We start from the raw sequence: 13,551 nt of genomic DNA on the forward strand, positions 1-13,551 counted from the left end.
TTACCCCAAAAGGTTACATGAGAATTCTCAAGTGATCCGATAGACGTGCATACTTCCATGCATATTTTTTCGGGTTTCATTGTTTAATTCTTCGTGATTAACGTAATCGATTTAATTTTTATTTAGTATTAGTGACGTAAGTCCCCAATACATCAGAGACCTGTTGAACAGCTCTGTACGATTTTTGAAATGCTGAACGCGTTCTACAAGTGAAGAGTCAAGTCAGACGAAGCGCGTGTCTGTCCGTCCGCCCGTTGACGGTCTCCTGTAAAGGGTGCTTTCACTGCACAGGTACGGTGTACGCAGGAGAAGCAACCAAGCAACGTGCGCCCTCCCGCTCCCCTGGTGAGCAGATCGACATAACGTCGCCGCGCTTTTGTAATGGGGTGTGAAAACAGTCAAGCAGGCACTTTGGGTGTGCTTTAGAGCCAGACCTTGAGAACATTGCGATTCAAAAAAAAAAAAAACACGAGCAAGCAAGGCGGCAGCGATTTAGTCTAGAGCGACAGCGTTTGGTTTTTGTGAGTTACGTCTTAATTATCTTTATTGTTATCTCGTTAATAATAAAATCAATTTGTTTTTGATTTCCTCGTTAATTAATTTGTTTTAATTCACTCGTCAGTTAATTCGTTTCTATTTCTGTTCATAAAAAAACGATTGCGTCGAAGGAAAGTTTTCCCAGTGTTCTGACAACGACGAGCCGAATTCTGATTTTGCAATGTCGCTCCGCGTCTTCACGTTGAACATAAACGTCGATCATTACATAGTTGACTTTTTAGGGCGAAAAAGGGAAGTATGTTATGGAAGGACGAGACTCTTCGTGTTTGTGCAACTATCGATTTATTCCCGCCGTGCCATCTGCCGTTTTATACGAGGCCCCTTTTGACACGTGTGGCTCTCGATCGGCTCCCACAAGAGACGGCCGTCGATATTTCTTCGACCAGAACTACACGTCCCTTCTTCGTGCTATACCTCGTTTGAAACTCACTCATGCGCCTGGCTTTATGCGCTTCCAAATCTCTGGCAATTCAGTTGGATTCCTGGTCGTCGGCCCACAATTGAAAATTGGATCGCTATAGTTCTTTTTTATTATTTTTATTTATTTATTTATTTTTTAACGGAATCTTCTAACCATAAGGCGATCCGCAGCAGAAGGTCACAAACACAGAAGGCAGTATCGTGAGGACATTTGGGCAAGGAGCTGCTAGCCTGCTTGGAAAGTTGGTGGTTCGGTGGGCACCGAGGGGATGGGAAAGAGGGTGATGGGGTAGGGGAGTGGAAGGTGTGCTCGATCCCTCTTGCTCAGAAATATGGGTGAATTCTAGCAGCACAACCTACCAGACAAAAACATGGGAGCTTCCTTGAGTACTTCAGTGCATCATGCACTCACCGCACAACACACTCTTAAAAATGAACTTCACCGCGTAGCGCTCCTAGCCAACCATCATCTCGAATGATATCGTTATCTGCCCTGATTTGTTGAAAACGGGAGGCGTACGCCTTTTCTGTGACACTTATGCTGTTCATAATTGTCACAAAAACGGCGTACGCCTCCCGTTTTCAACAAATCAGGGCAGATAACGATATCATTCGAGATGATGGTTGGCTAGGAGCGTGCTATGCGGTGTAGTTCATTTTTAAGAGTGCATGCTCCTACACTCTAACAACGGAACTTCACCGCATAGCACGCCCTGCGCCAACCATTGCCGCGAATGATAGGGTTATCGCTTCTGATTCGAAGAGAGAAGGAGGCGTACGCCTTTTTGCTCTTTTGTGTCAATTATCATATATCCAAATTGACACAAAAAGGCGTACGCCTCCCTCTCTCCTCGAATCAGAAGCGATAACCCTATCATCCGTGGCAATGGTTGGCGCAGAGCGTGCTATGCGGTGAAGTTCAGTTTTTAGTGCGTATCTAAATTGCACAAAAAGGCGTAAGCCCTCCCTCTCTCTCTCTCTCTCTCTTCGAATCAGAAGCGGGGCCCCAATCATTCATAGCAATATGGTCAGGAGTAATCCCGAATTACATCGTCCTCTCTCCCTAATTTGCTGAAAAAACGAGGGGCGTAGCGTTTTTTGTGTCATTTATCCAGTTATGCTAATTGTCACAAAAAGGCGTACGCACCGTGCTTTCCACAACTCAGGTGTGCTAACGGTATATCATTCTGTATCTTCCGCGTGTTTTGTGGGTGAAGTTGGAGCGCCTGTTGCCATGCGGCAAAAGGACCACCCATTTGCATTCGCTTCCGAACGCCTCCGTCGGTTCCTTTCAACGAGAGCATCATATGTCGATCAAGACAAATTGTGGCTTATAAGACGTTTACTGAAGATGCATTTCCTCTCACTATTCATTCGGATGTATTCGCAGAGGCGACCAAGTATTCGGGGCGGGTAGAGAGAGAGAGCGAGAGCGAAAAAAGGCGCCTAATTAATTTCGAGTGGACCGCGAGCGAGACCGTCAGAAACAATTGCCGGTCGCTGCGGGGGAATTTGGAGACAGCATTCACGCACAGCGCCTGCGGCATCTCAAGCAAAGGGAAGGAGAGGAGGTAGTCCATTGTAAAACATCGGTGTTTTGTAAAAGCGTACTTTCGGGTCCCGGCCGCCCCTATTTGCCGTAATTAATTAGAACCAAATTTTAGGATGATTAATTCCAGTCATATACTTTACCCGCATCTCGGACGAAACGAATTTTTTTCTTTTTTTCTTTTTTTTCTTTTTTTTTTGGGGGGGGGGGGAGGGTCGGGAGAATAAATGTTATTGTCACCGCACGAATCGACCTCGAAATGACGTTGGTAGACAGACCGAAGCCGAAACAAATCGGTAGGGTAAGGCTGGGTTCCACGAATGGGCACTTGTTCGCTGCCTTCTATTGAAAGAAGAGTAGGACCGAAGGTCGCGTCCTTTACAGGGACCATCGTAATCCCCTCAAGACCGTGGCTTTCGGCCGGGACCTTGTTCGCCCCCCCCCCCCCCCAGCTTCGAACGTAGTTGAAGTCTACCAAATTGGTGGCGCTGTCGAACACTATGACGTCATTTGTTTACAAACAGGGAGAGGTCTATTGCTGGAGACACATTAACGCTGCCTGGCGTTCCTCAGAAGGTCTTCCCGAGATGCAGTATTCGTCGCGCACGTGGTCGCCTGCTTTATGTAATTATGCATTATGTAACGTTAATGTTATGCATTTATGCATTACGTAAAGGTTTCGCGCTCAGTGAGCGCGCTGCTGATCTTCTTCCTGGACACCGTATAGGACCTCTGTCATCGCTGCGAAGCTTAGCATGATGTTTTCGCCAAGTTCGCCGCTAGCATTGGGATAGAGTAGTGCCTACACCCTAAAAACAGTGCTTCACCGCATATCGCGCTCCTAGCCAACTATCATCCCGATTGACAACGTTTTCTCCCTTGATTTGATGAAAACGGGGGGAAGGGGGGTGGCAATTATGAGCTGCATAATGCGACAGAAATTGCGTACGCCCCCCCCCCCTCCCCCCCGTTTTCAGCAAATCAGAAGAAAGAACGATGTCACTCGCGATGACGGTTGACTACACTCTTAAAAATGAACTTCACCACATAGCACGCTCCTAGCCAACCATCATCCCGAATGACAACGTTTTCGCCCCTGATTTGTTGAAAACGGGAGGCGGAGCCTATTCTGTGCCGTGCATAATGAACACAAAATAGGCTCCTCCTCTCGTTTTCAGCAAATCAGGGGCGAGAACGTTGTCATTCGGGATGGTGGTTGGCTAGGATCGTGCTATGTGGTGAAGTTCATTTTTCCTCAGACGCTTTCACACGTATGTCGGCACAGTTTTCTTAGAAGTCGGCCCAGGACACAAGTTTCCCCAGGCGTGACGTTGCCCATTTCTGCATGGCCCACAATGGCGAGCTCTTTCGTTACCACCACCACCTCATTTTTAAGAGTGTATCACGATACGATACCCGAAACATCATAATCAAAATAAAGTCTTCTCGACGTAAAAAAAAAACTTCCTTAGCTGTTGCGATGACGTTCACGAGTGTTGCCATATAGTCTCTCATGTCATTTGTGGGCCTGACAATATGTGCCCTTCCGAGTTCATAGAGTATTTTACAGTGAAATTGTATTTCACCAGCTAACACTCAAACGCAAATACGCCATATAAACACCCTTGGCAGAGGTTAACAGACTGGACGGATAAAGGCACACGCACGACCGACTCAACGAACACACGCTTCTGACTTGTTCTTCTGTGTTCTTCCTTCGTCCGTCCAGTGTCGTCGTTGCCCTCAGACTCAAGGTTATGTTGCCTCTGCCAAGATTACACCAGCTTGCTGCATCCTGCTTTAGCCTTCAATATACACCCTGTTTTTCGTCCCGCTCAATTCTATCCTTGAGATCTACACAGTGCAAACAGTAGGTTGTCTGCCGCCACTCGAAATAGTGAACGTCTCACTAGTATACCCATATAATCACAGGGTACTCAGTGCACTAGTCTGAAAGAATAGCAACGTTGTACAGGTCGCCTATACTGGGGACTCATCGCATAGACCACGGGGATCGAATAGACCTCTACCCGAGAGACGTCATCATGACGTTGATAGACAGACTGAAACGGAAACAAATCTGAAGGGGAGGGCTGGGTTTCACGGATGGACACTTGTTCGTTGCTTCCTGTTGAAAGAAAAGTATGACCGAAGGTCGCGTCCCTTTCAAGGACCATAGTAATCCCCTCAAGACCGTGGCTTTCGGGCGCGACCTTGTTTGCCCCTAGCTTACAGCGTAGTTCAACTCTACCAAATTGGTGGCGCTGTCGAACACTATGACGTCATTTGTTTACAAACAGGGAGAGGTCTATCGACGGGGTCACGCCGGGTACGTTGGAAGGTAAACTCGTCGAGCACTATTTACTAACAGAAGCCAACGAGGAAAGTACCTTCAGTACACTCTCAGAAAAAAAGGGTGGAGTAGTTACACCTTTCAGGAGGCAATAGTTGTCGATTATGTTGTGCCTGCAAAGTTCTACCTTTTACCTATGAATGATAGGGTGACCGCTTCTGGTTCGTCGAGCGAGGGGGCGTACGCCTTTTCGTAGCAATTTGGATATATGATAATTGCTTTTGCCACTTGTTTACACCCTTTATCAGACGCGATGTCGACCTACACTCTTAGAAATGAACTTCACCACATAGCACGCTCCTAGCCAACCATCATCCCGAATGACAACGTTCTCGCCCCTGATTTGTTGAAAACGGGAGGAGGAGCCTATTTTGTGCCGTGCATAATGGCACAAAATAGGCTCCTCCTCCCGTTTTCAACAAATCTAGAGCGAGGCCGTTGTCATTCGGGGTGATGGTTGGCTAGGAGCGTGCTATATGGTGAAGTTCATTTTTAAGAGTGTAGGTGGTAACTGTAGAAGTTGCCACCTTTTCACACCCTTTTTTCTTAGAGTGTAGAAACACCTCGGTACCATAACAAAAGAATTTGAGGCTCAGTATCTGGAGTGCGGTTCCCATCACTTATCTGACATCTGATCCCTCCTTACATCTATACGTATACTGTCGTCGTGCGAGTGTCGTCAACGCTGACTGTTTCATCCATGTCTGGGCTCTGAACAGAAAGCGCTTCTGAGAAAACGTGAAAGGCGTCTCGTTGTTGGGGAGTATTGGTAGAGGTGGGCCCTGGGAGGATAAACATAGTAACTGCAGTCACCACGCCAAATGGTCCTTGAAGGATAACTGCCGGCTGCGTTTTATAGCTATTACATTTCGCGTGGAACGTCTTCAATGTCCCTCTCTGTACCATCCGCTGGGGGAGCTTTACGTCAGTCAGGGGGTGTCGCTATGGATACGCAAATTGAGCGGCTCAGCTCGCCATTTGCGTCTGGTACACGGGGAAACATCCCATGTCATCATCACTTCTCCTTCATTTATTGTTGTTGTTGTTGCGTCTGGTATACTGGGGAAGGGATACAGCCAGATCGTTTCCGCGGTCCGTGTTATATGAACACAAACGAGAAAGCAGGGGGAGACAAATATACTGCTTAACAACGGAGCGTTATACGGGTCACTCGAACACGTGACCACTGTAGTTTTTGATACTTCGCCTGCTTCTTAAAGGTTGCGAAAAGCCAACTACAAAGCTCTCATTGCATACTTTCTTTTTGCTGTCGTTTAGCACGAAACTCCTGTGGATGTTGCGCAAAACCTCACAACTTCCAGCTGCCACGTGGGCGCTCGACGTCATGTGTTTTCGCGATCGTACCACCACTCAGCCGCAAGATATTTCGTAGCAGACGACAGGGCTCGATGGTGTCGTCTGCTATGCGTGCGGTACGCCACTCTCGATGCTCCAGCGCGTACGAATGCTCAACGTAAGACGTGGCAGAACTTCAGCTCTGTGAGCTGCTTTTTTTCTGCTTTTTCTTCCACTAGAGTATTCTGTGGGCTCGTGAATACACGGTTAGCGTTCGTGCGATACGCGCGGTATGCTCAAAGCAGGATTCTGGTCTGCCCTGAGGTTTCGACGAGGCTTCAGCGGTGTACTCCGCCTCTATTTAATGATGCGTACTAAACTTGAGACGATCACACAAGAGAGGCGCGTGAGCGCCCTCATTCCCGTATGCATAGATATGAATAAACTCCCTGACATCGGATGTATGGTTAACATTTAACGATGGTTGTTGAACGCCATTCAACATATGTTCATATATTCAACATATCTAGTATGTATGTATACGTGTGTGTGTCTGTATATATATTCATGTATGTATGTAAGTTGTGGAGGAGGAGGTTTAGATCAGATTTCGTCGCTCCTCTGCCCTTTCTATCGGGACTTACACCCACGTCATACGCAATGCACAATACTGCTAATATACTGCTATAGACTGCTGTAGCGTCATAGCCGCGGTCGCTTACAACAGGCAGTCTGTAACGTCAGAAGTTATCGCACCTGTCGCAACCAATACGCATCGTGCGTGACTCAGAATCTTCTCAATGTGGACTCTTTTGCACATTTTTGACCAGCTAATACAATTTCATTAGGGGGCGTGTTTTGTGGTAGATTTGGTTTACATTCGCGATACGTTTCCTATAATTCCGTCGAGAAAAACGTTGCTTTAACCTGGCAAATTTCAGAGTTTAATTTGATCAATTAAATTCGTTTTAATTTCACTTTGAGGAAAACTTGGCGCAACAGCTTCCTGCGTGATACATCCCGTCGTTTGCAAAAATATCCGTGGCGTACGTGTTTTTTTTTTATTTTTTGTTACGTGCTTATAACGAAACACCCAGTGCACACATCCAGTGTATATAGCAGGACATCAGAGAGCTCCGCAGCCGCTAACCCCCCCCCGGTCATACCTCCGTTGTCGCGCATCACAGTTAAAGGCCACCACCACTAATCTACATTTCCTCCCAGCTGAAGGAAGAATTTAATACCGCATAAGGAGACATCTGTGTCCCGCTACGATAAAGGGATCCCTCGAAAGCACATTACGAGGAAACGACGCGCAGCAGCATTTTTATGCGTACGCACTTCTCCATCCGCGGATTGGGCTGATAGATGCTGCTGCGGTGTCTGCGTGACCGGTTGAAGGAGAAGTAATGAGCATAGTAGGACAGTCTGTCCGTTCGTGAGCTGAGAATCGGATTACGGGATGGCTGGGCGCGTCTCGGCTAACCTTGCTTCAAGATTAGGCAGATTCGACGAGGAAGAAGGTCCTTATCCATTTCTGTTTTATTTTTTTTCCTCTTTCTTTTGCAGACTACGCCGACTTGGAAGAAGGATTGGCGTTGCGGAAGTTGGAGCTGGATGACGACGACCGTATTACCAAAGGTACGGAGGCCTTGTCTCGCTGTCTGGCTCGGATAAGGTTCGCTTTTCCGGGTTAACAACGCCGGTGACTATACTGCGTGGAATTTCAATAATAGGCTGTGACGCAGACGTGATTGGTGAGGTCGGTACGTGTCTGGTTTCGTATTCGTTACATGGAAGCGGTTAGCTGTCTGCTTCTCGGAAAACTGCGCGTTGGACACCCTCTATGCTTCGGGACAAGTACGGGTCAACTCTTGCCATGTAGAGACGGCTGTGATTGGCTTAGACGGCTCCGAGTCACGACGTAGTACGCCTGCATGCTTCAAACTGTTGCTTGCACACTGATCGCGTTGCGAAAACACACATCGCAGACGACGAACTCGGAACATATTTGCATGCTTCAAAATGCAAAGTCGTAAGATATTTGCAGTAACGGATCATGTGAATCGGCTTCCTCGTCCTTCGTATGCTTCACTCTCCACGGGGGAACTACATTTTCTGCTGGCGGAGAGATACCTCAGTGACTGTAGCTGTTGAGTTTTCTCGGAGCATAGCTTTAGATATTTGGCATGATATTCTCGTGTGGTAGCGAAAGGGACTTTTGATGGAAAACAAAGGGGAAATCAATAGCCGTACGTGTGGTGCAGGGTCATTGTGGAACAGCGTGGAATGGAATCTCCATGCTGAGAAAAGCCTGAGCTTGTGCACACACACACACACACACAGGGGAAAGAAAGAAAGAAAGAAGAAGGAAAATAGCAACATCTTCTGGCATTCTGCCAAACGTTTTTCAAAGCGACAACTTTATAGGTCCATCATTCCGATTCGATCTTCGGGCGCCCGGACATCGCTTCGGTGCCATTGTAACTTCTCCCTTCTCTCTCCGCAACTGCTACGGACTCACGTACGCGTTTGTCGACGTTGATGGGCCGTATAAACCGTATAAAGCTGTCGCTTTAAGAGAACGGCACAGAGACACACCGGACCTTTCCCATTATAGTGCTTATATCTACCAGCTTGTCTGCATTTATAGCATTTGATATGGAATAAAATGTCCCGTATAGAAAGAAAAGAAAGGCCTTAACAGCTGCATCTCGAGAAACATCTTTCTACAACTCTGATTTTTTTAAATACAAGTTATTTATTACATTCCTTAAAAAATATAAATTGAATCGCAGACGTTATATGCGTCATCGCAAAGCTTCGTGAAAGAAGTATCTGTCTTCAGTATCTGTCCAATACCGAACAATTCTTACATTACCGTCTAAAAGATGCGCAGCTTACAAGCGTACATTACCGTCTACAAGATGCGCACCGCGTGAATGAGCGGGAGGCGCTCATTATTTAAATAAAAATTCAAATGAGTTTCGTGAAAAAAGCTAACTTCTAAAGCAGGGCGCCGTCGGCATTAAAATGGGTACTACACCTTCTGGGACCTTCAGTAGATACCTTTTAGAGAAAAATCTGCAACCGAAGTGGGTCATCTGTTGCAGTCCTACGTGTACGTCCTTTTGCCCTTCGCCGCGACCAGCGGCGGCAAAAATACGTAAACCGAAACCAATTAATTACTGCAACAAACGACCCGCTTCGGTGGCAGATTTTTCTCTGCAAGGTGTCCACTGAAGGTCCCAGAAGGTGTAGTACCCATTTTAATGCCGACGGCGCCCTGCTTTAGAAGTTAGCTTTTTTCACGAAACTCATTTGAATTTTTATTTAAATAATGAGCGCCTCCCGCTCATTCACGCTGTGCGCATCTTGTAGGCGGTATTGGACATATACTTGTAAAAACGAAAGTTATTCGATTGGTGCACCGGTTCGCGAATTATTTAGCACGGGGATTTAACTGAAATACCCGGTATATATGTCGTCGAAGCAATAGAAATTAGGATTGCAAGCCGTGGGGGACACATTCGCACAAAAAGACGAGCTTTCAATCTTTCGGATCAGAAAGGCGTTCGGCGCAAAGGTGCGTTTGTCGTGCCTCGCAGTCGCGTTCCATGCACGTATACACTCACCCTACACGTACCGTCGCAACTCCTCGCACTCGAATTTTTAAATTCATTAATCAGGACCCGAATTAGTATACTGGCCGGGCATAGCTTTCGCTCTGTATTTATAAAGTCAGCCCTTCTGACTGTTAACGGGGAGCCATTACCTGAGATGAATTTCTATTTCGCGTGGCTTCAAAGGAAAATTGTTCGGGGTATTCTTTTTTCTTTTTTTGTGTGTGTGTGGGATACCATTTTGGCATGAAAAAGTATGTTTTGTACGGAAGCGGCGCAATTTAATTCTATTCGTATATAAATATATAGAAACGCTCTTGTGTTTTGTGGCATGCAATTTTCTCGGAGTAGACTGCGCGCCTGATAAATTGGACCGAGATCCCGAAGCTTATACTGGGAGCGATTTGGCTCTGTAGTTCTGCTTCGTAGTATGCGGTGAATGAAATACGGCTTTAATTCGAAAAACCGTCGCGCTAGTCTTTGCTTCTTCGAGAGGAAATCCTGAGAAAATGGCCGCGAGCGTACGCCGTGTAATAAGTACGGTAACATCTTCATCTTCTTCACAGCGGAGAGGCGTAATTTTAGTCCCCTTGAGGATTACATGCATCGCCCACACCAGCATAATCCCGTTCGAGACTAAATGCATTGCGCTTAACGAAGGTTATGGAGCGAGGACTGCATTTCATGTTTTGTCTTCATGTTTTTGTATTTTTGTCTCTTCTATCGTGACAGAGCGAGCATGCAATACACATCATTTTAACAGCGGGGGAACTCTTCATATCGTCATTCCGAGTGGGTACCGGTACCTGCAGTGCACGTAACTAACAGAACCACCACTGCTAACGGCGGGAACAGAAGGTTACGGAAATGTAAAAGGACACTGTTGAGAGCCTTTTCGGCTGTTACGTTCAATGGCAGTGAAATAACGCAGAGGGTTACGAGTTTTTTTTTTTTTCTCTCTCTCTTTTTTTTTTTTTTTTCATCATTCATTTACGACGCAATTGAGCATCACGTCCCGATAGGATAGCCGATAGGATCGGTCTCTGATCAGAACGGGCATGACTCTTAGAAAAAAGGTTGGAGTACACTCTTAAAAATGAACTTCACCTCATAGCACGTTCCTAGCCAACCGTCATCTCGAATGATATCGTTATCTGCCCTGATTTGTTGAAAACGGGAGGCGTACGCCTTTTCTTGTGACACTTATGATATTCATAATTGTCACAAAAAAGGCGTACGCCTCGCGTTTTCAACAAATCAAGTCAGATAACGAGATGATGGTTGGCTAGGAACGTGCTATGAGGTGAAGTTCATTTTTAAGAGTGTAGTTATACCTTTTAGGAGGTAAGAGTTGTCGCATATGTTGCGCCTAAAATGTTGCAAAGTTCGACCTGCTACCTCACTCTCTGCCACGAATGACAGGTTTGCCGCTTCTGATTCGGTGAGCGACGGGGGCGTACGCCTTTTTGTAACAATTTGGATATATGATAATTGCTTTTACACCCTTTATCAGACGCTATGTTGAACTATAGGTGGTAACTATGGAAGTTACTACCTTTTCACACCTTTTTTTTTTCTTAGAGTGTGTCTGGAGATCAGAAGAAGACGAGGGGGGGGGGAGGTGACGTGGGGATTCGAGCGGTCTGCCTGCCTAGATTGGCGGTACGTTGCTCGGGGAAGGGATGAAAGGGGGAAGAGGAAGGCTCACACGTCTGGAAGATGAGCCTGTTTGCATTTCTTAGTTGTTACATGAACGGAGCTCATTGTTAGAAGCATGAACTGCTCGTTGTGCGATCTTCTTCGTCTTATGCGTTTCCAAGAACTCAGCCTTAATTAGCGTACGCGGGTTAGGAAAGGCTAAAAAAAAAGAGCAAAAAAAGAAAGGATAACATCGCAGCAATGCAGGCGAGCTGGCGGAGCAACTCCATACCGAAATAAAGTCTCTGTCTGAGTCGTTTGGGTCCCTGTCGTCGTTTTTCCCTGTACCCAACCTTACACTCTAAAAGCAGAGGGGGGTCGAGGTAGCTTGCCGTTGTTGGCCGCACTCAAGTGGGCATCTTCACGACTATAGCAGAACTTCACCACATAGCACGCTCTTAGCCAATCACCATCCCGTATGATATCGTTCTGCCCCCTGATTGGTTCATAAATAATTTGGTTTTGGAAAGAACGTACGCCTTTTTGGAACACTTACGCAGTTCAAAAAATTGCGTACGCCCCGCGCTTTCCACAAATGAGGAGTGATAAAGGTGTCACTCTGTGCAACGGTTGGCCTTCACCGTGCTATGTGGTGAAGTTCTGTTTTTAGAGTGTAGGTTTGGCCAGCCTCACACTCTTAGAAATGAACTTCACCGCATAGCACGCTCCTAGCTAACCATCATCTCGAATGATATCGTTATCTGTCCCGATTTGTTGAAAACGGGAGGCGTACGCCTTTTTTGTGACACTTATGCGATTCGTAATTGTCACAGAAAAGGCGTACGATGGTTGGCTAGGAGCGTGCTATGCGGTGAAGTTCATTTTTAAGAGTGTAGGCCAACACCAAAGCAACGGAATGCATTCATCGCGCCGTTCGCGATTTATCAGCGAAAAAAAAAGGAAAGAAAAGCTCAATCTACACTCTCCCTCTCCTCCTCCTTCTCCTTCTCAACGAGGCCGGCAAGGTGGAGCGGGCTCCCATAGGTCTCCCCAATCGAGTTGTCCAATCATCGCGGGAGACCGTTTGAGAAGACCAATCGGAAGCCTCTCTGCATCGTCGCTCTCATCTTGAGGAGGAGAGGGATTGAGAGCGTACAAATTTTTGCACTCTAAATGTTTACACTACACTCTTAAAAATGAACTTCACCGCATAGCACGCTTCTCGCCAACCATCATCTCGTCCGCCTTTTTTGTGACAATTATGCACAGCATAAGTGTCACAAAAAAGGCGTCCGCCTCCCGCTTTCAACGAATCAGGGCAGATAACGATATCATCCGAGATGATGGTTATCGAGGAGCGTGCTATGCGGTGAAGTTCATTTTTAAGAGTGTAGTTAGAAGTTATTGTTTAAATTGTCATAATAAGTAATTAATTATGAATAAGTAACTATAATAAATTATTATTATTCGTGAGGCATTCTGGTGCCGCCACCTTGCCACGACAGCAACGCGACCACGAAAGAGGTAAAAAAGAAAACCAGAAAACATTCCAGATTCCACGCGTATTGACAGATACCATTCAACACGTGTAGTATTAGTCCACGATATCGCAAGCAAAACGAGCTTGCATAGCACGAAAGGAATTTCGCGCAGGGCTGAAGAGGCGATGCAGTACGACAGGGCACACATGCGAAGTCAAAAACCGGCGAGTTATGCTAAGGGAGGGGGGGGGGGAGGCAGTTGTAAGGAAATGTTATAAGACCCGAGAAGAATGTCACCAGCCCTTTTGTTTTGTGTCAAGCAGGTTGCTGAAGCAGCGCGCCCCGTGTAGGAATTGTACTTCCGCTAGGAAATTGTATATAAAAAACAAGTATACATATAGTGCCAGGCAATTTATATTCAGTAGCGTGGCAGAGCGAAAAAACACGCGGCCATGAATAAAGAAGGAATGCGTCACGAAAGAATATTGTTTTTACCGACGACATAACGCGCGCGCTATGCAAGCGGGCGAGACGAGGCATCTCGAAGATGCGCGCGCGGCGGCCAATACTCGTCGAGCATTAAATATTTAAGCTTTTTTGTTTTTTATCTCTAGTCTAGACGCACGGAAAGAA

General features: G+C 46.4%; 1 protein-coding gene across 1 annotated transcript in view; it reads left to right on the plus strand.

Annotated features, from left to right (window-relative positions):
- LOC135371013 (dorsal-ventral patterning protein Sog-like) overlaps nucleotides 1-13,551 on the plus strand; it is a 129,364-nt gene that overhangs the window by 72,047 nt on the left and 43,766 nt on the right. The window contains exon 4 of the mRNA XM_064604983.1: nucleotides 7,746-7,817. Within this exon, the coding sequence (XP_064461053.1) occupies nucleotides 7,746-7,817 (72 nt within the window). The remainder of the gene's footprint in view (nucleotides 1-7,745; nucleotides 7,818-13,551) is intronic.

Source organism: Ornithodoros turicata, chromosome 10 (genome assembly GCF_037126465.1).
Source record: "Ornithodoros turicata isolate Travis chromosome 10, ASM3712646v1, whole genome shotgun sequence".
In the NCBI taxonomy this organism is placed as follows: Eukaryota; Metazoa; Arthropoda; class Arachnida; order Ixodida; family Argasidae; genus Ornithodoros; species Ornithodoros turicata.